Source organism: Bubalus kerabau, chromosome X, assembly GCF_029407905.1.
Source record: "Bubalus kerabau isolate K-KA32 ecotype Philippines breed swamp buffalo chromosome X, PCC_UOA_SB_1v2, whole genome shotgun sequence".
NCBI classification, from domain to species: domain Eukaryota; kingdom Metazoa; phylum Chordata; class Mammalia; order Artiodactyla; family Bovidae; genus Bubalus; species Bubalus kerabau.
Window position 1 is genome coordinate 7008402 of NC_073647.1, and position 26902 is coordinate 7035303.

Consider the following 26902-nt stretch of genomic DNA (forward strand, 5'->3'; position numbering starts at 1 on the left):
AAAGAAGAATATTAAGCAGAAGAACCTAGTAAGAAAATATACATGCACGTGTGCGTGTGTACACACACACACACACACACCATGAGGGAGTGGAAGGAGACAAAGGCAAAGAAACAAGAAAAAAAGACAAGGAGTATGAGGAAGAAAAGCAAACAAAGAAGACAAAGAATGAAAGAAAGGGAGCAAGAAAAAGACATAGAGACAAAAATAGAGAAACAAAGGAGTAGGAGGAAGAGAGAGAATAAAGAAGTTTAAAAAGGATATGTGAATAGAAAAAAGCAAAAAAAAAAAAAAAAAAAAAAGAATGTTAGAGTGAGAATGTGAGAAAAAAATTTGAAAAGAAGCCAGTAGGAAAATCTAATACAATTTGGGCAGGGAGTAATAGGGGAAAAAATGAGAAGTTAGTAAAAGAAAGAGAGACTTAAAAAGGAGATGCCAATATGAAAAAGCAGTACATTGAAGACAGACTGAATGGAATAAAAGGATCCAGTAGGAGAGGGAGAATAGGAGAAAAGGAAAATATTAATATTAAAAAGGAGGACGTTAAAAAGTCAGTAAAAGAAAATAAAATAAAACAAAAAATGAAAAGATAAAAAAGGCAAAGTAGGAAATGAAAAGAGGAGAAACAGAGACACAGAGCAAAAGGGAGAGAAAAAGTATAGTACAATAAGGAAAGAGAAGGATTTCAAAAGTTACAGAAGACTAGCATTAAATAAGGGGGGAGGGGAAGGTAGAAGGGAGGGAAGATGGATAGATGGAAGGCAGAAAATATGAACATACTTCAAAAAGGAAGAGCCAGTAGCCAGTAAGAAAAGCAGTACAGGAACATAGAGAGAGAGACCATGGAAGAAAGAGAGAAGGGACAGAGAAAGAGAGAGGAAAGAAATATAGAAAAGAGGTAAATAGGATGAGTTTATAAAATAGGAGCCAGTAAAAAAGGCAGGACAAAAAAAATAGAAGGAAGGAAGAGAGAAAGGGAGAAGGAAAGCAGACAGTTTGAAAAGAGAAGCCTGTAAAAAGAGAATAAAATAGGAAGAAAGAAAGGGAAGAAGGCAGGCATGCAGGCGGACAAAGAAAAGAGAAAGCAAAAGAAAAGGCATGAAAGGAGCTATTAAAAATGGGAATAAAGGAGAAAAGGAAGGAAGGAAAGAAAAAATTTTTAATGAATAAGTTACAGGAAAAAATAAAATGAAAAGAGAATGTGACTGTGTGAGAGAGAGACTTCAAAAGGAGTCAGAGGAATTAAAAAAACCTGTAAAATAAACATGATAGATAATAGATAGGTAGAACCAACTTTTAAAAGAATAATCCAGAGGGCTTTCCTGGTGGTCCAGTGGTTAGGATTCTGTGCTTCAAATACAAGGGGCCCGGTTCAGTCCCTGGTCAGGGAAGTAGATGCACATGCCACAAGTAAGAGTTTGCATAGCACAACTAAAGATCTCACACGCCCAGCAAAGACCAGAGACACCACACGCTACAACTAAGACCTGCTACAGCCAAATAAGTGAATACTTTTTAAAAGAGTAACCCAGAAATAAATGAAAGTACAAAACAAGACAGCAGATGAGAAAAAAAAAAAAGAAAGAAAGAAACGTTTCAGAAGAGGAGCCCTTAAAAGTGAGTTTAAAAGGAGCGAGAGGGATGGGGCAAGTGCCGGGGGAGGGTGAAGGAGGGAGGAGGGAAGACAAAAAATGTAAAGCAAAAGGATGAAAGGCAGCAAGTAAAAGACAAAGAGAATTAAATCAGAAAACAAAGAAAAAGAAGGTAAGTGTTTAAAGGATGGGACAGTAGGAAAAAGTAAAATAAAAAGAGGGAATGTGATTGTATAAGAGGCTTGAAAAGAAAGAGTAAGTAAAAAATCCAAGTACAATTTGGGGAAGAGGGCTGTTTAAAAAGGAGACTTCCGAGGGGGCTTCCCTGGTGGCTTTAGTTCAGTTCAGTTCAGTCGCTCAGTTGTGTCCAGCTCTTTGTGACCCCATGGACTGCAGCACACCAGGCCTCCCTGTCCATCACCAACTCCCGGAGTCTACTCCAACTCATCTCCATTGAGTCGGTGATACCATCCAACCATCTCATCCTCTGTTGTCCCCTTCTGCTCCTGCCTTCAATCTTTCCCAGCATCAGGGTCTTTTGAAATGAGTCAGCTCTTCTCATCAGGTGGCCAAAGTATTGGAGTTTCAGCTTCAACATCAGTTCCTCCAATGAATACCCAGGACTGATTTCCTTTAGGATGGACAAGTTGGATCTCCTTGCAGTCCAAGGGACTCTCAAGAGTCTTCTCCAACACCACAGTCCAAAAGCATCAACTCTTGGGTTCTCAGCTTTCTTTATAATCCAACTCTCACATCCATACATGACCACTGGAAAAACCATAGCCTTGACTAGATGGACCTTTGTTGGCAAAGTCATGTCTCTGCTTTTTAATACGCTGTCTAGGTTGGTCATAACTTTCCTTCCAAGGAGTAAGAGTCTTTTAATTTCATGGCTGCCATCACCATCTACAGTGATTTTGGAGCCCAGAAAAATAAAGTCTGACAGTTTCCACTGTTTCCCCATCTATTTCCCATGAAGTGATGGGACCAGATGCCATGATCTTAGTTTTCTGAATGTTGAGCTTTAAGCCAACTGTTCACACTCCTCTTTCACTTTCATCAAGAGGCTCTTTAGTTCTTCTTCACTTTCTGCCATAAGGGTTGTGTCATCTGCATCTCTGAGGTTATTGATATTTCTCCTGGCAATCTTGATTCCAGCTTGTGCTTCATCCAGCCCAGCGTTTCTCATGATGTACTCTGCATATAAGTTAAATAAGCAGGGTGACAATATACAGCCTTGACGAACTCCTTTTCCTATTTGGAACCAGTCTGTTGTTCCATGTCCAGTTCTAACTGTTGCTTCCGGACCTGCATACAGATTTCTCAAGATGCAGGTCACGTGGTCTTGTATTCCCATCTCTTTCAGAATTTTCCACAGTTTATTGTGATCCACACAGTCAAAGGCTTTGGCATAGTCAATAAAGCAGAAATAGATATTTTTCTTGAACTCTCTTGCTTTTTTGATGATCCAGCAGATGTTGGCAATTTGATCTCTGGTTCCTCTGCCTTTTCTAAAACCAGCTTGAACATCAGGAAGTTCACGGTTCACATATTGCTGAAGCCTGGCTTGGAGAATTTTGAGCATCACTTTGCTAGTGTGTGAGATGAGTGCAATTGTGCAGCAGTTTGGGCATTCTTTGGCATTGCCTTTCTTTGGGATTGGAATGAAAACAGACCTTTTCCAGTCCTGTGGCCACTGCTGAGTTTTCCAAATTTGCTGGCATATTAAGTGCAGCACTTTCACAGCATCATCTTGTAGGATTTGAAATAGCTCAGCTGGAATTCCATCACCTCCACTAGCTTTGTTCGTAGTAATGCATCCTAAGGCCACTTGACTTTGCACTCCAGGATGTCTGGCTCTAGGTGAGCAATCACAGTATCATCGTTATCTGGGTCATGAAGATCTTTTTTGTACAGTTCTGTGTCTTGCCACCTCTTCTTAATACCTTCTGCTTCTGTTAGGTCCATACCATTTCTGTCCTTTATTGAGCCCATCTTTGCATGAAATGTTCCCTTGGTATCTCTTATTTTCTTGAAGAGATCTCTAGTCTTCCCCATTCTATTGTTTTCCTCTATTTGTTAGCACTGATCACTAAAGAAGGCTTGCTTATCTCTCCTTGCTATTCTTTGGAACGCTGCATTCAAATGGGTATGTCTTTCCTTTCCTCCCTTTCTTTTGGCTTCTCTTCTTTTCATAGCTATTTGTAAAGCCTCCTCAGACAGCCATTTTGCTTTTTGGCATTCTTTTTCTTGGGGATGGTCTTGATCACTGCCTCCTGTACAATGTCATGAACCTCCGTCTATAGTTCATCAGGCACTCTGTCTATCAGATCTAGTCCCTTAAATCTATTTCTCACTGCCACTGTACAATCGTAAGTGATTTGATTTAGGTTATACCGGAATGGTCTAGTGGTTTTCTCCAGTATCTTCAATTTAAGTCTGAATTTGGCAGTAAGGAGTTCATGATCTGAGCCACAGTGCAAAAAGAATAGAAGGAACGTTTGGGGGGGAAAGAGAAGAAAGAACGGTTTTGTAAATGAAGCCAGTAAGAAAATCAAATAAAATTCTATGTGGTGTGTTGCTGAGGTACAGCTAAAGTGTAAAAACCAATAAAAAATACAGTAAAATGAAGATAGATGATTTGATACCTAGATAAACACATAGGTATAGGTAGGACTGTAAAAAGAAGCCAATAAAAAAAGACAATACAGAAAAGAAAAGCAAGAAGAAGTAAAGAAGAGTGTTTAAACACTGGAGACACTGAGAGGAGAGGAAGGAAGGGAAGGAGTAGAGAGGCTGCTATGACAGAGGGAACAGGCTGTTAGAGGGAGAAAGATAAGAAGGAGAAAAGTAATGAAGGACAAAGGAAAAGAGGGTGGAGGGAAATTGAGAGGAATATAGGAAGAAAGAGGAGGAGAGAAGCAGTGGGGAAAAGCAAAGAGGAAGGAGAGGGAAGGAGGGGGAACAAGGGCTTGCAGGCAGCAGGCAAAGAAGACAGAAAAGCCAGAGAGAGTGAGAGAAAACCATCAAGATATATAGAGAAGGGGGAGGGAGGGAATGAAGACAGGAAAAGAGAAGAAAGACACAGTGAAAAAAGGGAGCAATAGATACACAGAAAGGAAAGAAGGAATGGAGGGAGAGAGGAGGAAAGGAAGGAAGGAAAGGGAGGGGGAGGAAAGGATGGAAAAAGGAAGGAAAAGAGGATGAATGAGAGGAAAATAAGAAAAGGACAAGTCATTCAAAAAGGAAAAGGTAAGAGATTAAAGATGAGCATGAAAGTGTTTGAAAAGGAGTAGCCAGTAAGAAAAACAATCAAGTACAATGGTCTGTACAAGTGAAAGAGATTCAAAGATGAGAAGGAATAATTTTTTAAAGACCCTAATATATAGATTAAAAAATAGATGATTTATAGTTTGGTAGCAGGCAGTCAGAGGGACAGAACAGACTATAAATAGGAAGTACCAGTAAAAAAAAAAAAAAAAAAAAAAGAGGTATTAAAAAAAGCATAAGAAAAATTGAGCAAAAAATGAAACGCAGCAGGCAGGAAGAAAAACAGTAAAAGAAGGTGGGAAGATGGGATGGAGGGAAGGAGAGCAGGCAGGCAACTTGAAATAGAATGAATTGGTAGGAGAAAGTAAAAGGAGAAAGAGTTTGAAAGTGAGAGAAGCTTGAAAAGATGGAGTCAGTAAGAAACTCAAGTAGGACTTTGGGGATGGGAGATTTAAAGAGAAGTTGTTGAAGAAGACAGTAAAAGATAGATAAACAGATAGAAAATAGAGTATAATTTTAAAAGAAGCCAAGTAAAAAAAATAATAGAGAAAGATAGTGTTGAAAAGAGAAAGATGAGAAGAAAACAAAAAAGTGTAAAACCAGGTCCCTGTGAAAATACAGTAAAATTAAGCGAAAAGAAAAGAAAGCATCCATACATGGAGGCAAAGGAAACAAATACAGAGTGGGAAAGAAAGGGAATGAGAAAGAGACACGGGAAATAAAAAAAAAGAAGAAAGAAAGAAAGGAGGGGACAAAAGAAAATAAAGAAGTTAAGATGCTAGGAGTAAGTTAAAAGAATAAAGGAGACAAAGAGAACAAAAGAATAATTGAAATAGGGAGAGGAGATTGAAAAAGAGGACCCAGTGAGAAACTTAGCACACTAGGTGGGGAAGGGGAATTTAAAAAGAAGTCAGTCACAAAAGAAAATAAAAAAAATGTATATACAGAGATTATTAATAGACATTCTTAAAATTAAAAAAGCAAGTCAGAAAACTCAACAGGAAAAGCAGAAGGAAGAGAGGGAGGGAGGAAGGCGAGAAGAAGGGGTAAGGGAAGGATGTATGGTCAGGGAGGGAGACAAAGGAAAGGAGGGATGCAGGCAGCCAGCAAAGAACAGAGACACAGTGAAAGGGAGAGCTAGAGAGACACAGCCAGGAATAGTGGAAAGAAAGGAATTAGGAATTAGGAAAGAAGAGGTTTAAAAGGAAGAGACTCAGGTACAGTTGGGAAAGGGGAGAATGACAGATTTTTTAAGTCAATAAAAATACAGTAAAATGAAGATGATTGATAGGTACATAGCAAGGAAGATAAGTGCACAGGTTTAGGTAGGTGGAACTTTAAAAGGACAGTCCAGTAAAGACAGTACAAAGGAAGGAGAGAAGGGGGCGGGCGGGGAGAAAGAGAAGTTTAAAAAGGAGCCAGTAAAAACGTAAGAAGGAAGAAGAGGGACTTTCCTGGTGGTCCAGTGGCTAAGGCTCTGCACTCCTGGGTCTGATCCCTGGTCAAGGAACTAGATCCCACATGCCACAACTAAGATCCAGTGCAGCCAAATAAATAAGTCAAAACATTATTTTAAAAAATGGAAGAAGGGAGAGAGGGAGGGAAGGAAATAAGGAAGGCAGGGAGGGGAAGCAGGGAGGGAGGAAGAAAATCAGTTTAGAGAGGATGTTTCAGAAGACAATTGCATGAATAAGAGGGGAGAATGAGAGAGGAAGATACAGTAAGAAAATTAAGTATAACTGTGCAGGGTGGGAGAGAGTTCTAAAAGGTAGAAGTCAGTACAGAAAGAGTACAATGAACATAGATCATTAATAGCTGGATAGATAGCTAGGTAAGTAGGTATTTATGTATGTATGTAGGTGTATGGATATAAAAAGAGAGAAGAAAGGGGGAGAGGTAGGAATGGAAGGAGGGAGGGGTGAATAAAAGGAAGAAAGGGGCAGGAAAGAAAGTTTATAAGGGAAGAATCTCTGGGAAAAAGGCTAACATAGTGTGATCGTGAGAGGCAGCAAGAGAATGCTGAAAAGGAGAAACTAGTGAGAAAATAAAGTCATGGACAGATCTAAAAATACATTAAAATAGATAGGAAGATTGGATAGCTAGATAAGAAACAGATTTTAAAAATAGAAGCCAATAAGAATGGCAGTATAAAAGAAGTGCAGAAGACAGAAGAAAAAATTTTAAGGGGAGTCACTTAAAAAGTATAAGAAATTAAAATAGATAACCAACAAGGACCTACTGTATAGCACAGAGAACTATACTCAATATTTTGTGATAACATATAAGAAAAGAATCTGAAAAGTGTGATTCATAGAAACTGAATCACTTTACTGTACACCTAAAACTAACACAACATTGTTAACATTGTTAACAACTATATGCAATAAAGCATAAATAATTAAAAATTTAAAAGTATAAGTGGGGAGGGAGGGAGAGGAGGGATAAAAGCAAAGGTTTAGAGATGAGACTGCAAGAAAAAGAAAGAAAGAGTGGGCAGGGAGCCCAGGCAAGGCAGGGCACAGGCCTTGTGACTCAGCCTCTCATGGGAGCAGGCCTCCATGGCAGGCCCTTGCCAAGCCCAACTGCCAGCCCAGGGGCCTGAAGTCACCAATCCTGTTTATAGCCTGGGTTCTTGTGGGGTTCCCCATGCAGATTCCAAAGGAATTGGTTATCTGGCTGGTTTCGCCATGGGCTATACAGCAGCAGCTCCAGCCTTTTCCCTCAACATATATCCTGGAGCACATCCTACCTTCCAAACAGTACCCTGCTAACTGCCCACTCCCCAACTCCTGTCACCACCCACCCACCCACCCCACCACTGTGCCAATGTATGCAGCCCCAAGAATGCCTGCCTACAGCTGTGTGCCCCCTCAGTGGTCACCCCACAGACATTTGCAGATGGAGCTGTGTAGTCACATCATGGAGGGTCCACAGCTGGTGCCGCAGGCCTCGTGTCTCCAACCAGGACTTTCTTCTTTATGCGCTAGGATGTATGCTTAGTCACTCAGTCATGTCTGACTCTTTGCAGCCCCATGGACTGTAGCTGACCAGGCTCCTCTGTCCATGGGATTCTCCAAGTAAGAATACTGGAGTGGGTTGCCATTCGCTTTTCCAGGGGTTAATGCTCTATACAATTAGCTAAACACTACTACGGCTGACCCAGCAGGTCCCAGTGCACTCAGTCTCCAGTTGACTCTGTGGGTTGGTCTTAAAGCAAATCCTGTTTGGTGGGCTGTCAGGCAATTTTTTAGCTAACTGTAATTAAGCAAAGGGAGTATTCATCTATTCTGAATCATATCTAGTTGAATGCATGTTAAAAAAAAAACACAAAAACAAAACTCACATAATTTATCCACAGTGACTGATGAAGAATCATCACATGCAAAGCTCAAAAGTATGGAAAAATATTTTACAGCTTGTGTCACTAATGACTGTCATAATATATGCAAAGTCTTAAAAAAGAGACTGTGTGAGTAAGAATATCAAGTACAATTGTGTGTGGTATGGGAGAGATTTTAAAAGTACAAGTCAGTAAAGGACAGTAAACATACATAGATGATTGATAGCCAGATAGACAGCTAGGCATGTAGGTATGTGCAAAGGAAGACAAATATATGATCGAAGAAAGAAAAGACAGAGATAGATTCATCCAAACATGCACACATATAGAAAGGACACTCATAGGCAGAAGCCAATAAAAAAGAAAGAAAAACTTAGAAATGGATGGAAAGAATGATTTAAAAAGAGGACACTAAAAGAGAATAAAAGGAGAATGGAAGGGGAAAAGTTAGAGACAGAGGAGGAAAGGAAAGAAGGAGGAAAGAAGGAGGAAAGAGGAAAGAAGGAATTAAGAAAGGTAGAGGGTGAAGCACTGAGGGAGAGGATGGGAAAACAACATTATTGAATAAGAAAGAAACGAGAGAAGAAAGGAAATATGAAGAAGGGAGCAAGAGAGTGGGGAGGAAAGAAAGAATCAAAGAAGGGAAGGGGACAGATAAAAAGAAGACTGAGGCAGGAAAGAAACAGAGGTTATGGAGTCGCTAGGAAAAAGAGTAAAATCAAAAGAGAAAAAATGTGAGTGTGAGATGAGAGTGATACATGGGTTCAACCCCTGATCTGGGAGGATCCAACATGCTATGGAGCAACTAAGCCTATTTGCCACAAATACTGAGCCTGTGATCTAGAGCCCATGAGCTGCAGCTGCTGAAGCCCGCGTGCCCAAGAGCTCATGCTCCACAATAAGAGAAGCCACCACAGTGAGAAGCCTGCACACCACAACTAGAGAGTAGCCGTCACCTGCCACAACTAGAGAAAGGCCCACACAGCAGTGAAGACCCAGCACAACGAAAAATAAATACATACTTTTTTTTTTCGAAGAGAGAGAAGAAAAGAAAGGGGAAGAGAGACAAAGAAGTTGTTTAAAAAAGAAAATAAGAAATATCATTACAAAAAATTTGAGAGAAAAAAAATAAGTTCTAAAAGGAGGAACCAGTAAAGAATGCATAGAACAAGAATGACAGAATAAAATATAATGGAAGTAAAGAGAATGGAGGGAAAGAGGGAGAAAAGAAAAGTAAGACTTTTGAAAGGATGAGGGAGCTTCCAGTTCAAGATGGCAGAGTAGAGGACATGCGCTCATCTCCTCCTGCAAGAGCACCAAAATCACAACTCGCTGTTGAACAGACATTGACAGGAGGATGCTGGAACCCATCAAAAAAAGATACCCTACTTCCAAAGACAAGAAGAAACTGCAATGACATGGTAGGAGGGGTGCAATCACGATAAAATCAAATCCCATACCCGACAAGTGGGCAGCCCACAAACTGGAGAACAATAATACCAAAGGAGTTCTCCCACTGTTGTGAAGGTTCTGAGCCCCACATCAGGCTTCCTAGCCTGGGGATCCCACAAAGGGACTGAGACTCCCCAGGGAATCTAACCTTGAAGGCCAGTGGGATTTGATTGCAGTACTTCCACAGGACTGGGGGAAACAGAAACTCCACTCTAGGAGGACATGAACAAAATCTTGCACACGCCAAGACCCAGGAGAAAGGAACAGTGATCCCACAGGAGACTGAACCAGACCTACCTGCTAGTATTGAGAGTCTCCTGTGGAGGCATGGGTCGCAGTGATTCACTGCTGTACTAGCAGCAGCAGTCCTGGAAGGTGCCCCTTGGCGTAAGTCTTCTTGCAAGTGGCCATTAACCCTACCATAGAGCCTGTAGACCCCGGGCCTGGGTCTTGCATGCTAAGTCACTTCAGTCGTGTCCAACTCTTTGAGACCCTATGGATTGTAGCCTACCAGACTCCTCTGTCCATGGGATTCTCTAGGCAAGAATACTGAAGTGGGTTGCCATGCTCTCCTCTAGGGGCTCTTCCTGACCCAGGGACTGAACCTGTATCTCTTATGTCTCCTGCATTGGCAGGCAGGTTCTTTACCACTAGGGCCACCTGGGAACCCCTAGGAAGGGAGGGAGTGCAACTCCATCCATCAGCAGATAATTGGATTAAAACTTTACTGAACATGGCCCTGCCCACCAGAGCAAGACCCAGTTTTCCCCACTGCCAGTCCCTCCCATCAGGAAACTTACACAACTCCCCTAGCCTCATCCACCAGAAGACAGAAGAAGCAAGAAGAGAACAATCCTGCAGCTGCCAGAATGAAAACCACATCACAGAAAGTTAATCAAAATGAAAATGCAGAGAGTTATGTCCCAGATGAAGGGACAAGAGAAAACCTGAAGTGGAGATAGGCAACCTCCCACATAAAGGATTCAGACTAATGATAGCGAAGATGATCCAGGATCTCAGAAAAAGAATGGAGAAGATGCAAGAAATGTTTACCGAAGACATAGAAGAACTAAAGAACATAAAACCAGATGAACAATACACTAGAAGCAATCAGTAACAGAATAATTGAGGCAGAATGGATAAGTAACCTGGAAGACAGAATGGTGGAAATCACTGCTGAAAAACAGAATATAGAAAAAAGAATGAAAACAAACAAACAAACAAACAAACAAACAAAAAAAACGAAGACAGCCTAAGAGACCTCTGGAACAACATTAAACACACCAACATTCACATTATAGGGTTCCCAGAAGAAGACAGACTGAAAGGACCTGAGAAAATATTTGAAGAGATAATAGCTGAAAGCTCCTCAAACATGAGAAAGGAAATAGTCAACCAAGTCCAGGAAGCACACAGAGTCCCAGGCAGGATAAACCCAAGGAGGAACACACCAGGACATATAATAATGAAACTGACAAAAATTAAAGACAGATAAAATATTAAAAGCAACAAGGGGAAAACGACAAATAACATACAAGGGAGCTCCCATAAAGTTATCAGCTGATTTCTCAACAGAAACTCGACAAGCCAGAAGGAAACAGCATGATATTAAAGTGATGAAACGGAAGAACCTACAACCAAAACTCTACCCAGCAAGACTCTCCTTCAGATTTGATGGAGAAATCATAAGCTATCCAGACAAGCAAAGTTAAGAGAATTCAGCACCACAAAACCAGCTTTACAACAAATGCGAAAGGAACTTCTCTAGGCAGGAAACACACAAGAAGGAAAAGACCTACACGAAATAAACCCCAAACAATTAAGGAAATGGCAATAGTATCATATATACTGATAATTAACTTAAATGTAAATGGATTAAGTACACCAAACAAAAGACATAGACTGGCTGGGTGGATGAGAACACGTGCATATATGCACTTCCACTTACCATATCACTCTACTTAACCCCCCAAATTGTATGTAATTGCTTTATATTGTTAGGATAATCATGTTTCCATTATGGCTTGCAATCGTAATTATCTTTTATTTTTTGTCTGACTATTGATTGTGAAAACTGATGAACATCTTTTACTATTGTGGTTTAGTTCAATTCAGTTCAGTCGCTGAGTCATGTCCAACTCTTTGCAACCCCATGAATCACAGCATGCCAGGCCTAACTGTCCATCACCAACTCCCGGAGTTCAACCAAACTCGTGTGCATCGAATCGGTGATGCCATCCAGCCATCTCATCCTCTGTCGTCCCCTTCTCCTCCTGCCCCCAATCCCTCCCAGAATCAGGGTGTTTTCCAATGAGTCAACTCTTCGCATGAGGTGGCCAAAGTATTGGAGTTTCAGCCTCAGCATCAGTCCTTCCAGTGAACACCCAGGACCGATCTCCTTTAGGATGGACTGGTTGGATCTCCTTGCCGATGGACTGGTTGGATCTCCTTGCAGTCCAAGGGACTCTCAAGAGTCTTCTCCAACACCACAGTTCAAAAGCATCAATTCTTTGGTGCTCAGCTTTCTTCACAGTCCAACTCTCACATCCATACATGACCACTGGAAAAACCATAGCCTTGACTAGACGGACCTTTGTTGGCAAAGTAATATCTCTGCTTTTGAATATGCTATCTAGGTTGGTCATAACTTTCCTTCCAAGGAGTAAGCGTCTTTTAATTTCGTGGCTACAATAACCATCTGCAGTGATTTTGGAGCCCCCCAAAATAAAGTCTGACACTGTTTCCACTGTTTCCCCATCTATTTCCCATGAATTGATGGGACAAGATTCCATGATCTTAGTTTTCTGAATGTTGAGCTTTAAGCCAACTTTTTCACTCTCCTCTTTCACTTTCATCAAGAGGCTTTTGAGTTCCTCTTCACTTTCTGCCATAAGGGTGGTGTCATCTGCATATCAGAAGTTATTGATATTCTCCCAGCAATCTTGATTCCAGCTTGTGCTTCTTGGTTACCTAACTGTTATTCACTTAATACCATTGTATCATGATTGGTCAACAGAAAATAATAAAGTTCTACATCACTAAAACTACTATTTAATAGAAAAACCTGTAATCACTTTTTAAAATCCAGATGCATATCAGAATTAATCTTGGAATTTTTTGAAAAATACAAATGCCCAGGTATTGCTTTTTTTCTCCAGAGCTCCAGATGTGTTTCTAATGAGCAGCTATGTTTAAAAGCAACTGGACTATATGATGATTTTTTACTTTTATCTAATTTGTTTCACTTTTTTAATTTCATGTTTAGTGCTCCCATGTCATTTAGTTTATGTTTTCCAATTTCTCTTTTTTATTTTTGACGTTCTTTCTCAAGCCTTTATCAAGTATAGTAGAAAAGCTTTTGTATACATGTATATAGATAGATAGATAGATAGATAGATAGTATGGATTATATATATATATATTTTTTTTTAGAAAGCTTATGAATTTTTGCCTAGCTAAAAAATTTATGACATTTATGGCATTCCACTTGTTTGACTCAGTATGAATAGAATGCTAGATTTCTAATTTATACATTCACTCAGAAGTCTGATATAGTTCCATGTATTTTGCGTCTGTTATTCCTGCTAAAAGTCTAGAAAGTTTATAACCTTAGTGACTTTTTAAAAATTTGAATGAGGCTTGAAACTTCTAGTTCAATTCTGAGAATATAAAGAAATACTATGTTGTAAAAGAAAAAAACCCCAGAAAATTAACATGTGATACAGTTATTAAATATAGACTTTGTTCAAATTTCACACACAAAAAGAGTGGATATATGTATGTATAACTGATTCACTTTGCTATTCACTTGACACTAACACAACATTGTAAATCAACCCTACTCCAATACATAAAATTTTTTTAAAAGGGATGAGGCTAGGAAAAAATATGAAATAAAAACCAAAATGTGAGTGAGAGATGCTGAGGAGATTAAAAAGAGATGTTGATAAAATTAAGTATAATTGAAGGCATGGAGAGAGAGAGATCTGAAAGAAATCAGTTTAAAATGGTAAAATAATGATACATTGATAGATGACAGGTTGATAATAGATATTCATAAAGGAGAAACCAGTAGTAGTAAGACAGGACAAAGAATACAGAAAATGAGAGAAGAAAAAGGTTTTTTCAAAGAAGACAGTAAAAGAAGAAAGGAAGAATCAAATTCTATAAAGGATGAGTCAAGGAAAAGAATGGCATACAGAAGGAGAAGGAATGTGAGAGTGTGATGGAGGATAAGTAGGAAAACCAAGTACAACTGTGTGATGTGCAAATAGTTAAAAGTAGAAGACAATAAACGTAACATAAAGCTAAATGATTGATACCTATGTGGATAGCCAGCTAGATAGGTAGGAAATTTAGGTAGAAAAAAGTTTTTACAGGAGAAGGCAGTTGTAAGGAGAAGACTGTATAAAGAAAGAGAGAGGGAAGGAAAGAAAAAAGTTTTAGGAGTAGTAATAGAAGAAAGGAGTGGGGAGGAAGGAAAGGAGAAGGAGGGAATACAAATGAAGGAAGACAAGAGGGGAGAAGGGTGGTAGGGTGGATGATGAAAGGAGGTAGGAGGAAGGAATAAGACACGAGGAAAGGGAGGAGGGACAGGAAGGAAAGAGAGAGGAGGGGCTTCCCTAGTGGTCCAGTGGCTAAGACTCTGAGCTCCCAATGCAGGGAGCCTGGGTTCCATCCCTCTAGGTAGGTAGAACTTTAAAAGGACAATCCAGTTAAGACAGTGTAAAGAAAGGAGAGCGGAATGGGGGGCGGGGGGCGGGGAGAAAGAGAAGTTTAAAAAGAAGCCAGTATAAAAGCTTAAGAAGGAAGAAGAGGGATTCCCTGGTGGTCCAATGGCTAAGACTCTGCACTGCCAACGCAGGGGGCCTGGGTTTGATTCCTGGTCAGGGAACTAGATTCCACATACCATAACTAAGACCCAACCAAATACACAAATATTTTAATAATAATAAAATTAATTTCACACTAAAAAGAAATAGTGATGAAAAGAAAAATCTTTAAAAATAGGAGACAATGCGAAAAGAATGGAAGAAGAGTGGAAAGAGGGAAGTAGGGAAGGAATGGAAGAAGCAAAGAGGAGAGAAAAGGGATGACAGAAGGGAGAGAGAAAAAGAGAGGAGGAAAGACAAAGAGAAAAGGACAATGAATGACACAGAGCTAGAAGGGACGGAAAGAAGCTTTTAAAGAAGGACAAAAAGAAGAGGCAAGATCGAAAGGAGGAAGTGGGAGGAAAGAGAAGTTTAAAATGATGAGCCTGTAGAAAGTGTAAAATATAAAAGAAATGAAACAGAGTGTGAAGGGCTTGAAAAGGATGCATTAATAAAAAAATTAAGCACAGTTGTGGACAGTGGGGAAAGAAATCTAAAAAGAAGCCAGTTAAAATATTTCAGTGATATAAGATTCATGGATGAATTGACAGGAGAGTAGGTTGATAAGTAGGAAAGTACATAAAATATAAATAGATAGAACCATAGATAGGTGAGTGATAGATGATTGATGGTTGGATGGATGGGTAGGTCTTATTTTTAAAAAGAGAACCAAGTTTCTAAAAGTCAGTAAGAAGTCAGTACATACATATACACAATGGAGTATCACTCAGCCATTAAAAAGAATACATTTGAATCAATTCTAATGAGGTGGATGAAACTGGAGCCTATTATACAGAGTAAAGTAAGCCAGAAAGAAAAACACCAATATAGTATACTCATGCATATATATGGAATTTAGAAAGATGGTAACGATAACCCTGTATGCGAGACAGCAAAAGAGACACAGACGTATAGAACAGTCTTTTGGACTCTGTGGGAGAGGGCGAGGGTGGGATGATTTGGGAGAATGGCATTGAAACATGTATAATATCATATGTGAGATGAATCGCCAGTCCAGGTTTGATGCATGATACAGGATGCTCGGGGCTGGTGCACTGGGATGACCCAGAGGGATGGTACTGGGAGGGAGGTGGGAGGGGGGTTCAGGATGGGGAACACGTGTACACCCGTGGCAGATTCATGTTGATGTATGGCAAAACCAATACAATATTGTTAAGTAATTATCCTCCAATTAAAATAAATAAATTTATATTAAAATAAATAAATAAAAGTCAGTACATAAAAGATAGAAAAAGAGAAAGGGAAAGAAGTTAAAAAATATTTTTCAAAGGGGCCAGTACACAGAGAATAAAAGAAAAAGGGAAGATGGAAAGGACAGGATAGAATAGGGTAAAGTAGGAAAGGGAAACAGGAAGGCAGGGAGGCTAACAGAGAAGAAAGAAATACAGAAAGGGAACAAAAAAATGATGAACAGAAATCGAGTAAGAGAAGGAAAGAACGAAGGAAGAAAGGAAGACATATGAAAGCAAAAAAGAGGAGAGGTTTCAAATGGAATAAAATTATAACAAAATGTAAAATCGAGAAAAATACGAGAATGGGAGACAGAAAGGAAAGAAAAAAGGAGAGTCAGACACAGAAAGAAAGGAAGAATGTCTCACGGGCCAAAAAGTTTTAAAAGTAGGAGCCAATTTAAGAGTGATTGACAGCTGGATATAGAGCCAGCCAGCTAGGTAGGTAGATAGGTAGAAAGAACAGATTTTTAAAGGAGAAAGCAGTAGTAAAGATAATAGCAAAATGTATAAAGAAAGGGAGAAGGAAACAAAGAAAATGTTTTGCAAAAGGAGTAGTATAAACAAAGCAAAAGAAGAATGGAAGGAAGGAGGAAGGGAAGAAAGAAGGAAATGAGAGAGAAAGTGGGGGGGGGAGAGGAAGGAGACAGGAATGGACAGAAGGAGAGAGAAGCAAATGAAAGAGGATGAGAGAGCGAGCGTGGGTGGATGGATGGAGAAAGGAAAGGAGGAGGCAGGGGCAAGGAAGAAAGACATGAGGAAAGGGCGAAGGGGCAGTGGACAGTAAGAGGGGAGGAAGGGATGGCGGAAGGGAGGAAGCGAGGGAGGGGAGGGGGAAGACATGCATGCAGGCGGGGAAAGAAGAGAGACAGAGACCACGGAAGGAATGGAGTGAGGAGAATACAGAGAAAGAGGAGAAAGTGAGAGGAGGCAGGAAGGAGGGAAGAAGAAAGGGAGGCTGTAGGGAGTGAGGAAAGAAAGCTCTAAAAAAGAGGAACTCAGTTAAAAACAAATAAAGATGAATGCAGAACAGCTAGGTAGTTTGGTAGGTTGATGGATAGATGGGTAAGTAGACAGGATTTTTATGTGGAAGATCTAGTTTTTAAAAGTCAATATTAAAAAGATGAAGAGAAACAGGTTTAAAAGAGGAAACCCAAAAAAATGGATATAAGAGGAAGAGAGGGGGAAGGAAGTAAAGGAGAAGGAAGGAAAGGAAGAAGGAGGTCAGGAAGGCAGGAAGTAGGGGAGATAGGGAGGGAAGGAGGAAGGCAAGCAGGCAATAAGTTTACAAAGGGTGGAACTTGCGTGGTGGCTCGGTGGATAAGAATCCACCTGCCAGTACAGGGGACACAGGTTCGATCCCTGGTCCAGGAAGATCCCACATGCCGTGGAGCAACCAAGCTCATGTGCCACAACTACTGAGCCCACACTCTAGAACCTGTGAGCTGCAATTATTGAAGCTCTCACGCCCTAGAGTCTGGCTCTGCAATGAGAAGCCTGCCCACCGCAACTAGAGAGTAGGCCCTGTTTGCTGCAACTAGAGAAAGCCTGCAAGCAGGAACAAAGACCCAGTGCAACCAAAAATACATAAAAATTTAAAAATAAAAGATGAGTCAGTAGGGAAGTAAGCTAAAGAAGGGAAGAGAATGTAAGAGTGAAAATGTAGGAACCATTTTCCTACAAAAAACCTAAAACAGTTGTGTGGTGGGGGACAGATCGTAAAAGTAGGAGTCAGGAAAGCAAAGACAAAAATAAAGACAAAGATAAATGGTTGAGAGCTGAATAGGTAGGTAGGCAGTTATACAGATGATAGGTAAGTAGGTAGGTAGGTATATAATTTTAGAAGTGGAAGCCAGTAAGAAGGAATGCATGAAAAAGAGAATGAGAGAGTTAGAGCAGGAAGGAAAAAATAAAAGGGGAGCCAGCAGAAAGAGAGTAAAAGGAGGATGGGAGGAAGGAAGACAGGAGGGTGGGAAGGGCAAAGATAAAGAAGGAAGGAAGGAAGATAGGAAGAAAGGATGATGGAACAGAAGTAAGAAATAATGAAGAAAGAAAAGAGGTTTCTAAGTGATGAGTCAGTAGGGGAAAGTGAGAAATAGCAGAAAAAGACAATGTGAGAATGAGGGGGAGAACCAATAAAGCCAAGTGCAATTGTGTGTGATGGAGGGAGATGGGTTTAAAAAGTAGAAGTCAGTTTTTTAAAAAAGAATACAATATAGATGGATAGATGGCTAGGTAGGTAGAGGGATAGGTAGGTACTGCAGATAGGTAGATAGATGATAGGTAGAAACATACATACATACATCCCTGCATACACATATACACATAGAACTGATGTGGAAAAGGAGAAACCAGTGAAAAGTCAATACATGAAAGGTAGAGAGTTGGAAAGAGAAGGAATGAAAAACTTTTTAAAAGTGGGTTGCTAAATAGTAAAAAGGAAGAAAAGAGAGGACAGGAGACAAGATGTGTGAGGGGGGACAAAAGAGAAAGAAGGGAAAAGAACCAGATAAAAAGAAGTTTTAAAGGAAAGCAGAAAAGACTTCACTTTTAAAGAAATGAGCAAGAGAATGGGTTCAAGAGAACTTTTAAAAAGGACCAGTCAGTAAACACAATGTGAGAGGGAGGAAGGAACGAAAAGTTTGTGAAGGAAGAGTCAGTAACAAAAGCTCACAGTTCAGTTCAGTGAGATGAGGGTGTAACCTTCTGCCTCTGAGACAGTACATCACTTTAGCAGCCAGCTTTCTCCCTCCATCTTCAACTGTTAACTTCCCCTTCCAGTAGGAGGAAAGTTTCAGGTAGGCATCTTAAACAGTGCCCACCTCAAATGCTTTTTGAAAAAGAAAACATAAAAGAACTTGATGTTCACAGTATTACAGAGGTGACAGGAGAATGAAGATGTCTATTTCACATATGAAATTGACTTATCACTGTAACAAAGACATCATGTTCTATCATGTCAACACCAAGGAATATACATAACTCTAATGAAAACCCAGTTAGCACACATATAGTTTAGAATCCTTTTGTCTATTTCTAAATGATTAGAAACAGGAACGGCAGTCACCTTTTTCACAAATCAGGTGTATATATGTATGGTTGCCTCAGCCAGATTTTTGAGGCACAACCAAGAATTGTCATGGCCATTGTGGGGTCTCCAGCACATGGCCTCCAGGGTCTCTAGCACAGGTATTATGCTGGTCTGCATCCCCACACAAAGAAAAAGCCATGTTCTTCTTGAGCAGGACAGAGGGGTGGAGTTTTTTCCCTTTTGCCAGAAGACAGTTCTGCCCCCCCGCGCAGTAGAGCTTTAACTATACAAGATAATATTATAAAAGTGATTGTCCTGCCTCCCCATCACATCTATCCTAAGGTTTCTTAACCTTGCCACTTGGCATGTTGCACTGGATAATTGCTTATTATGGGAACCATCCCGTGCATTGTAGTATGTGTAGCATCATACGTGGCCCCTATCCACTAGATGCCAGGAGAAATCCCTCTCCCTGATTTGTAACAACCACAAATGTCTCCAGACATGTCCCAATTCCATTGTCCTCTGGGGTACAAATTTGCCTCCCACTGAGACCTACTACGTCCCCTCTCCAGTTTCTCCCCATATACAGATTAGGATATGGTTCTCCCCCTAGTGGGCATAAAAGGATAAATAGAATCTATCTTGAATATCTTTGTCATCACCACTATTAATTTTTTTTTTTTTTATTATTTTAAGCTTCTTATCCAAAGATCAAGAAAATGAGTGTCACTGCCGGTCACCAGAAGTCACACCAAGGACAAAAAAGTAATGGAAATAATTAGAAATACTAAAATAGTCATTTGTGCTTCTTTCCCAAAGGTGTTGTCTGGGGCAAGAGGTGTGACTTATGTTCTTACTCCTCTACGTGTCAGCAGTATGGGCCACTGAGGCACTTATTATAAAAGCACAGTCTCAGGCACTGCCCCAGTACTGAATCAGAACCTGCATTTTCACAAGACCCCAGTGCATGACACGCACATTGACTTTTGGGGAACACTGGCTTCCATAGCCCCATGGAGGCAGAATAAAGTAAGGGTGCTCGGATGACTATTTGTCCTCTGCCTCCTCTGGTCTTCAGAGACATACCCTTATCTCCACTGATATAGTGCTTGGCCTGTCATCATTCACAGTTAAATTGGCCATCACTGCAATGACTCATGGTCTGGTCTCGCTGGGCTTAGTAGAACCCTCTGGATTTCCCACGCCACCTGAGTCCTGACTGCCTGCTCCATAACACTCTGGGAGGAGCCCTCTTACCCCCAGCCCAGTGACTCCCCTTGACGAGCTTCCCAGCTAGACCCTCAGCCCTTCCTGGGCCATGTGTATACCACATGGGAACCAAGAGTGGCTTAAGAAAGCAAAACCTTAAGGGGAAATAGGGAGAGGTTGGTCAAACGGTACACATGTTCAGCTGTAAGATTAATAAGGTCTGAGGATCTGATGTATAACATGGTGACTATCGGTGAAAACACTGTATTGTATAATTGAAATTTGCTAAGAACAACATGATAAATATGTGAGGTGATGGATGTTAATTAACTAAATGGAAGCGGGGAGAAATCCTTTCACAGTATACATATTTATCAAATCACCACAGTGTACACTTTAGCTATCTTACAATTTTATGTGTCTATTATATAAGTCCTAAAGAAAGGCAATGCCAAAGAATGCTCAAACTACCGCACAATTGCACTCATCTCACACGCTAGTAAAGTAATGCTCAAAAGTCTCCAAGCCAGGCTTCAGCAATACGTGAACTGTGAACTTCCAGATGTTCAAGCTGGATTTAGAAAAGGCAGAGGAACCAGAGATCAAATTGCCAACATCCTCTGGATCATCAAAAAAGCAAGAGAGTTCCAGAAAAACATCTATTTCTGCTTTATTGACTATGCCAAAGCCTTTGACTGTGTGGGTCACAATAAACTGTGGAAAATTCTGAAAGAGATGGGAATACCAGACCACCTGACCTGCCTCTTGAGAAACCTATATGCATGTCAGGAAGCAACAGTTAGAACTGGACATGGAACAACAGACTGGTTCCAAATAGCAAAAGGACTACCTCAAGGCTGTATATTGTCACCCTGCTTATTTAACTTATATGCAGAGTACATCATGAGAAATGCTGGGCTGGAAGAAGCACAAACTGGAATCAAGATTGCTGGGAGAAATATCAATAACCTCAGATCTGCAGATGACACCACCCTTATGGCAGAAAGTGAAGAGGAACTCAAAAGCCTCTTGATGAAAGTGAAAGAGGAGAGTGAAAAAGTTGGCTTAAAGTTCAACATTCAGAAAACGAAGATCATGGCATCTGGTCCCATCACTTCATGGGAAATAGATGGGGAAACAGTGTCAGACTTTATTTTGGAGGGCTCCAAAATCACTGCAGATGGTGACTGCAGCCATGAAATTAAAAGACGCTTACTCCTTGGAAGAAAAGTTATGACCAACCTAGATAGCATATTCAAAAGCAGAGCTATTACTTTGCCAACAAAGGTCTGTCTAGTCAAGGCTATGGTTTTTCCAGTGGTCGTGTATAGATGTGAGAGTTGGACTCTGAAGAAAGCTGAGCACCGAAGAATTGATGCTTTTGAACCGTGGTGTTGGAGAAGACTCTTGAGAGTCCCTTGGCCTGCAAGGAGATCCAACCAGTCCATTCTGAAGGAGATCAGCCCTGGGATTTCTTTGGAGGGAATGATGCTGAAGCTGAAACTCCAGTACTTTGGCCACCTCATGCGAAGAGTTGACTCATTGGAAAAGACTCTGATGCTGGGAGGGATTGGGGGCAGGAGGAGAAGGGGACGACAGAGGATGAGATGGCTGGATGGCATCACTGACTCAATGGACATGAGTCTGAGTGAACTCCGGGAGTTGGTGATGGACAGGGAGGCCTGGCGTGCTGCGATTCATGGGGTCGCAAAGAGTCGGACACAACTGAGCAACTGAACTGAACTGAACTGATTACATATAAGTCAGTAAAGCTGAAATGTTTTAAAACTGGAAGAAAAAGAAAGCAAAACCTCGGCGAGAGCCTTGCTCTGCCTGACCACACTGTATTACAAAGTTTGGGGTCCATGACCCCAGTGAGGAGGAAGAGTCAGAGTAGGGGTAGCCAAGGAAATCTCTTTCTAGAGTCTTAAACAGAGAGCTGAGCAATAGTTCTTCTTTTCTCTCTGTTAACCTCAGTTATCTGAAGCACCAAGGCCCAAAGTAAGCAAAATGTGAAGCCCTGTCTGATTTCTTTGGTCTCCAGTCACTCTCACCACCTTCCCATTTTCCCACCATCTCTGAGCTGCTAAAGGAGTGGACATTTTCCCCCTAACTTTCCTAAAGTCATATCCTTTTTCTTCCTGAGCCCAGATAACTCTTTATTTGGTAAGCTAAGGGTATCTCCAGGACACTATGAAGAATTTTCTCAAGCATTCCAGGATGTTTCTACACAAAAAGGAAGATAAAATTTAACGAAATTCTTGAGACAACTGCATGGCTTGCAAGGCATAATGTCTTGGTTGTGTCATCATTTTGGGGGATGACAGATATTGAATATTATTACCTGGGTGTTCATCATGGCATTTGTCCTGTTAAAAATTCTAACCTCTCCTTCCTTCCCTAGCTCCACCCCCAGGCAAGTGAAAGCCTATGAAAGATGAGGGTAGCGATCTTATACTTAGTCAAAAATGAAAAAGTAATATAAAATTTAAAAAATAGCCCTGTTGCATAATGGCTGTTTCTCATTTCTCAAGCCCCAAAAGTGAGTACAACAAAAGGTGGTCTCCAGACCTACATCTAGAAGGCATGATCACTGTAAAAAAAGTGTAAAATATAGAAAAACATAGTATATGTAATGTGAGAACGTAATAAACTTGGGCAAAAGGCATGAACAAACATTTTACTGAAGATACACAGATGGCAAATAAGCACACAAAACACTGCTTAATATCTTTATTCCTTAGGGAAAAAGAAATCAAACCACAATGAGATACCACTACACACCCAGTAGAATGTCTAGTAGAATTGAAGTAACTGACCATACCAAGTATTTGCAAGGACTTGAAGCAACTAGAACTGTCTGACAATGCAGGTGGGAATGTAAAATGGTACAACCACTGTGGAAAAAATTTTGGCAGCTCAAGTTAAACTACATCTGCCATGTGATTCAGTCATTTCACTCCTAGGTAGGTGCCCACAAGATATGAAAATATATGTTCAGATGAAGACTTGTACATCAATGTCCATAGCAGCATTATAGTCAAATTGGAAACAACCTAAATGCCCTTCAGCAGGCAAATGGATAAACTAGTGTATCCATACCATGGGATACTACTCAGAAATAAAAAGGAATAAAGTATTAATATAGGCAACAATATTGATGACCATCAAAATATGCTGAATGAAGGAAGCCAGATCACCACCCTCCCCCAACAGAAAAAGGGTGGTACAACCCCTGTTTGATTCCATTTATAGCAAACTCTAGAGAATGCAAACTAATTTATAGTAAAGCAGATCAGTGATTGCCTGGGAGATAGGAGAGGAGAGAGGGATGAACTATAAGGGGGCACAAGGAAACTTTTGGGGATGATGTAAATGTTTACCTTGATGGTGGTGATGGTTTCAAGGGTTTATATATGTACATATATATATATATATGCCAAAGCCAAATGGTACATTTTAAATATGTTCAGTTTATTGTACTTCAATTACAGTTCAATCAAATTTAAAAATTAAATGATTTCTCTTTCATTTGCCTATAGGACCATCCCAGCATTTGTATAGTTCTGTAAAGACTCCCGAAAGAAGATCAACCTTGTTGCATTCTCCACATGATGTAAAGAGTAACACAACAGAACAAAAGGTAGAGAGCTGTATGTCTCAGGTGCTTTGTATTGGCCTCTCATTTATCAGGTTAATTTTTCTTTCTAGGGGATATCCCCATTCACTGGGCATGGCACTGATTGGTTAGAAATAATGGAGTTCTACACAGATCTGAACAGTCTTCCTGGTAGAGAAGGTTCTGAGTCAGCTTCATGCTAAATGTACCATGTAGTTGAGCAGAAACTAACAAATATTTGATGATGATGATGATGATGACGCTAGCTAATGTTTATTGGCAACCTGCTGTGGGCCAGGTCCTAGTAGAAAGTAGGGAAAGGTAGAAGGAAGGGGAAAGGGGGGAAGTAGGTGACATAGGCTACAAAGATAGAAAAGACATAACTGCTCTTGGGGATGCACTGTCCAGGGATCAGACACATAAACAAAAGTCCTTACAGTCAAATGAGAGGAGATTTTTGCTTTGCATAAAATATGAAGCACAGAAAGTGTGGAGAAATAGCCCTGCCTAGAGAAATCGAAAAAAGCTTTATAAAAGGAGGGCTTCATTGAATTGTAGTATTCCCTGGTGGCTCAGAGGGTAAAGCAGACATCTACCTGCAATGCAGGAGACCTGGGTTCAATCCCTGGGTCAGGAAGGTCCCCTGGAGAAGGAAATGGCAACCCACTCCAGTACTCTTGCCTGGAAAATCCCATGGACAGAGAAGCCTGGTAGACTACAGTCCATGGGATTGCAAAGAGTCGGACACGACTCAGCGACTTCACTTTCATTGAATTAGGTCTTGAAACATGAGTGGGAAGTTTTCAGATGAGTTAGATGTGAGGATGTAGTGAGGCAGTATTGCAGACAGGCTTACAGTGTTAAGTGAAAGCATGAAAGCTCAAGCCAGCAAAACCAGAGCAGTGGGACAGAAGAGACTGAAATGGTAGGTTGAAGCCAGAACTTTGTATCCCTTGCTGAAGTATGAATTCATTCTCTCAGTAGTAGAAAACCATTGCCGGTTTTTTAGTAGGATGTGAGATACAAATGATTTGGGTTTTAAAAGATACTCTAGTTGCAGTGTGAGATAGCTACATAGAGGAGATTAGAGGCAAGATCGTTTTGAGTCTACTGGGATAGTCCAGATAAAAATGATAAAGGCCTGAACTAAGGCTGTGACAATGAGGGTGAACCAGAGGCCACAGATTTAAGATATTTCAGAGTCAGAGTATGTCAGGATTTGGTGACTCAACAGATGTGTGGACCTAGAGAAAAGGAGATGACAACGATGGTGATGATTTAATTTTTGTGTGCAGGTCTGGTATGCTCTCATAGTGCTGAGGCCTACTTCTATCTCAGAGCTCATTATCCTCCATCATATTTGTCTGTCTTTTCTACTGGGTGATAAACTTCTTGAGGTCAGGAATTATGTATCTTAGTTCCAGGCAGTGTACTCAATAAACATTAGACTGGATTAAACTAGCCTTATCTGAAATAAACAGAACAATTCTATGCTTTCTGGAATGGAGCACTGGATGATTATTATTGGTTATAGGATTATTATACCTATAACCAAAATGTGGAAGACAGACAAGTAGCAAGTTTGAAAAGACAGGAAAAGATAGCGTACCTGGGTACAATATACGCTTCATTTTAAACTAGTTATAAAGTGAGGTACCTGTAAAAGATATCCAGTAAGAGGTTAATAATATGTATTAGCATTGAGACCAGCACGTAGTAGAGAGGTAGAGATGAGGGGAAGGGGGAGATAAGATACTGTATTATTCTGATTGCTTTAGAATCAGCAAAAGTGTCTTTTAGAAGAAGAATTACTAATTAATTTTTTTCTTGAATGTTAAACCATACAGAAAGATAGAGAAACCATTAGGACATCATATCCTTCAAATGATGGAGGTAAGAGAAGGAACAATATTTATAATTGCTCTGATATCTTTTGGTTAAATAATTCATTGTGTCATATAGTCTTCCAAGTTATGCTTTTTTTCTCTGATTATACAATCCATGATTAATTTGATAAAGGAAGACAGAAGAATTATTCATGGTTGTAAATATAAGCATCACATTTTTAAGTGATTGCTGGGAGAATAGGCCTTCTGGAATCGACAAGGTGTGAGGAAGTTAGAGTTTCTGCTGTGACTGCCTCTGTAAGTTCCTGACAATGCGGCCATTAGAGAGTCCCAGTGAAGAGATGTCTCCCCAGGAAGGTCTCTTTTACCATCTTTTCTCCCCAGACATAAAAATCCATCCTGTTTCCCATCTCCCAGGGCTGGACTAGAGATTAGCTAAGTCTCTGTTCGTCTCCATAAAAGATTCCCACGCGTAACCTCCACACTTACCAAGAGCGCTGGGACATCTTCACCTGGGCGGCCCATGAGTACCTCAGATCCAACATGCGCAAAACCATATTCATCCCCAAACCAGCGCTCTGTTCCTCCTAACTTTATTCAGGCACAAAACCTGAGTCATTTTTGACTCTTTGCTATTTGCTCCAGTCCAGTCTGCCTCCTTAAATTCTCTCATAACTCCCTTCCTTTCCATTCATGCTTCCTGTGCCATTAAGCACTGTAATAATTAGTCTCCAATTTCTTTTTCTTGTTGATCTGTCCTACATTTTGCTGTGAATGTAACCTTCCTGAAATACAGGTTTGAACATATAATGCCTCTACCCAAAAGTCCTCTGTGGTTCCCCTTTGCTTACTGAATGAAGTGCAGAGCAGTTTGCTCTAGGGCAGGGGAGTGGTGAGAAGTTTAGCTGGCGAAGTAACTTAGAGCCAGGGAGTTCAGGCTTGTCCCTAATGGCAGCAGTGGCCCCTGGAAGCTGGTAAGCAGGGGACTTCACAAAAGGGGATCTTATACTCGGAGATACTGCCTTAATGTCCATAAATACATACATTCTCGATTATGGTAATCTTAGACTTTATGGCAGCCCAGCAAGGAGAACTATATGATTTTTTCATATTTAAAGTTACCTCTTCTTTTCCCTAGAAATTACTACACTTCAGAGTCCAGGTGTTTCTGCGAAAACACCAAGTATCTGTAGATACTGTCTACAGGATACTTCAAAACAACAGGCAAGTAACTTTTCTTTTGTCCCACATACACACAGAAACAATGAAGTATAAAATGAGGATCAAGACTGACATAACACAATTTCATTCATTAAATGACAATTCAGAACAGTCTTATTCCCTGAAATTAGGCATCTTATGGTAAGATTTTATTTAAAAAAATTGAAATGCGAATCCACAGTAATAATCCTGTTACT

General features: G+C 40.4%; 1 protein-coding gene across 5 annotated transcripts in view; it reads left to right on the top strand.

Moving 5' to 3' along the window:
• Positions 1-26902, top strand: part of LOC129639074 (fibrous sheath-interacting protein 2-like) — a 72858-nt gene that overhangs the window by 11515 nt on the left and 34441 nt on the right. For 4 of the 5 annotated variants that reach the window (XM_055563943.1, XM_055563945.1, XM_055563941.1 and 1 more), the window contains 4 exons: positions 19506-19574; positions 23561-23661; positions 25485-25530; positions 26623-26708. In XM_055563943.1, the coding sequence (XP_055419918.1) occupies positions 19506-19574; positions 23561-23661; positions 25485-25530; positions 26623-26708 (302 nt within the window). The remainder of the gene's footprint in view (positions 1-19505; positions 19575-23560; positions 23662-25484; positions 25531-26622; positions 26709-26902) is intronic. The other variant, XM_055563944.1, reaches the window with a different exon arrangement.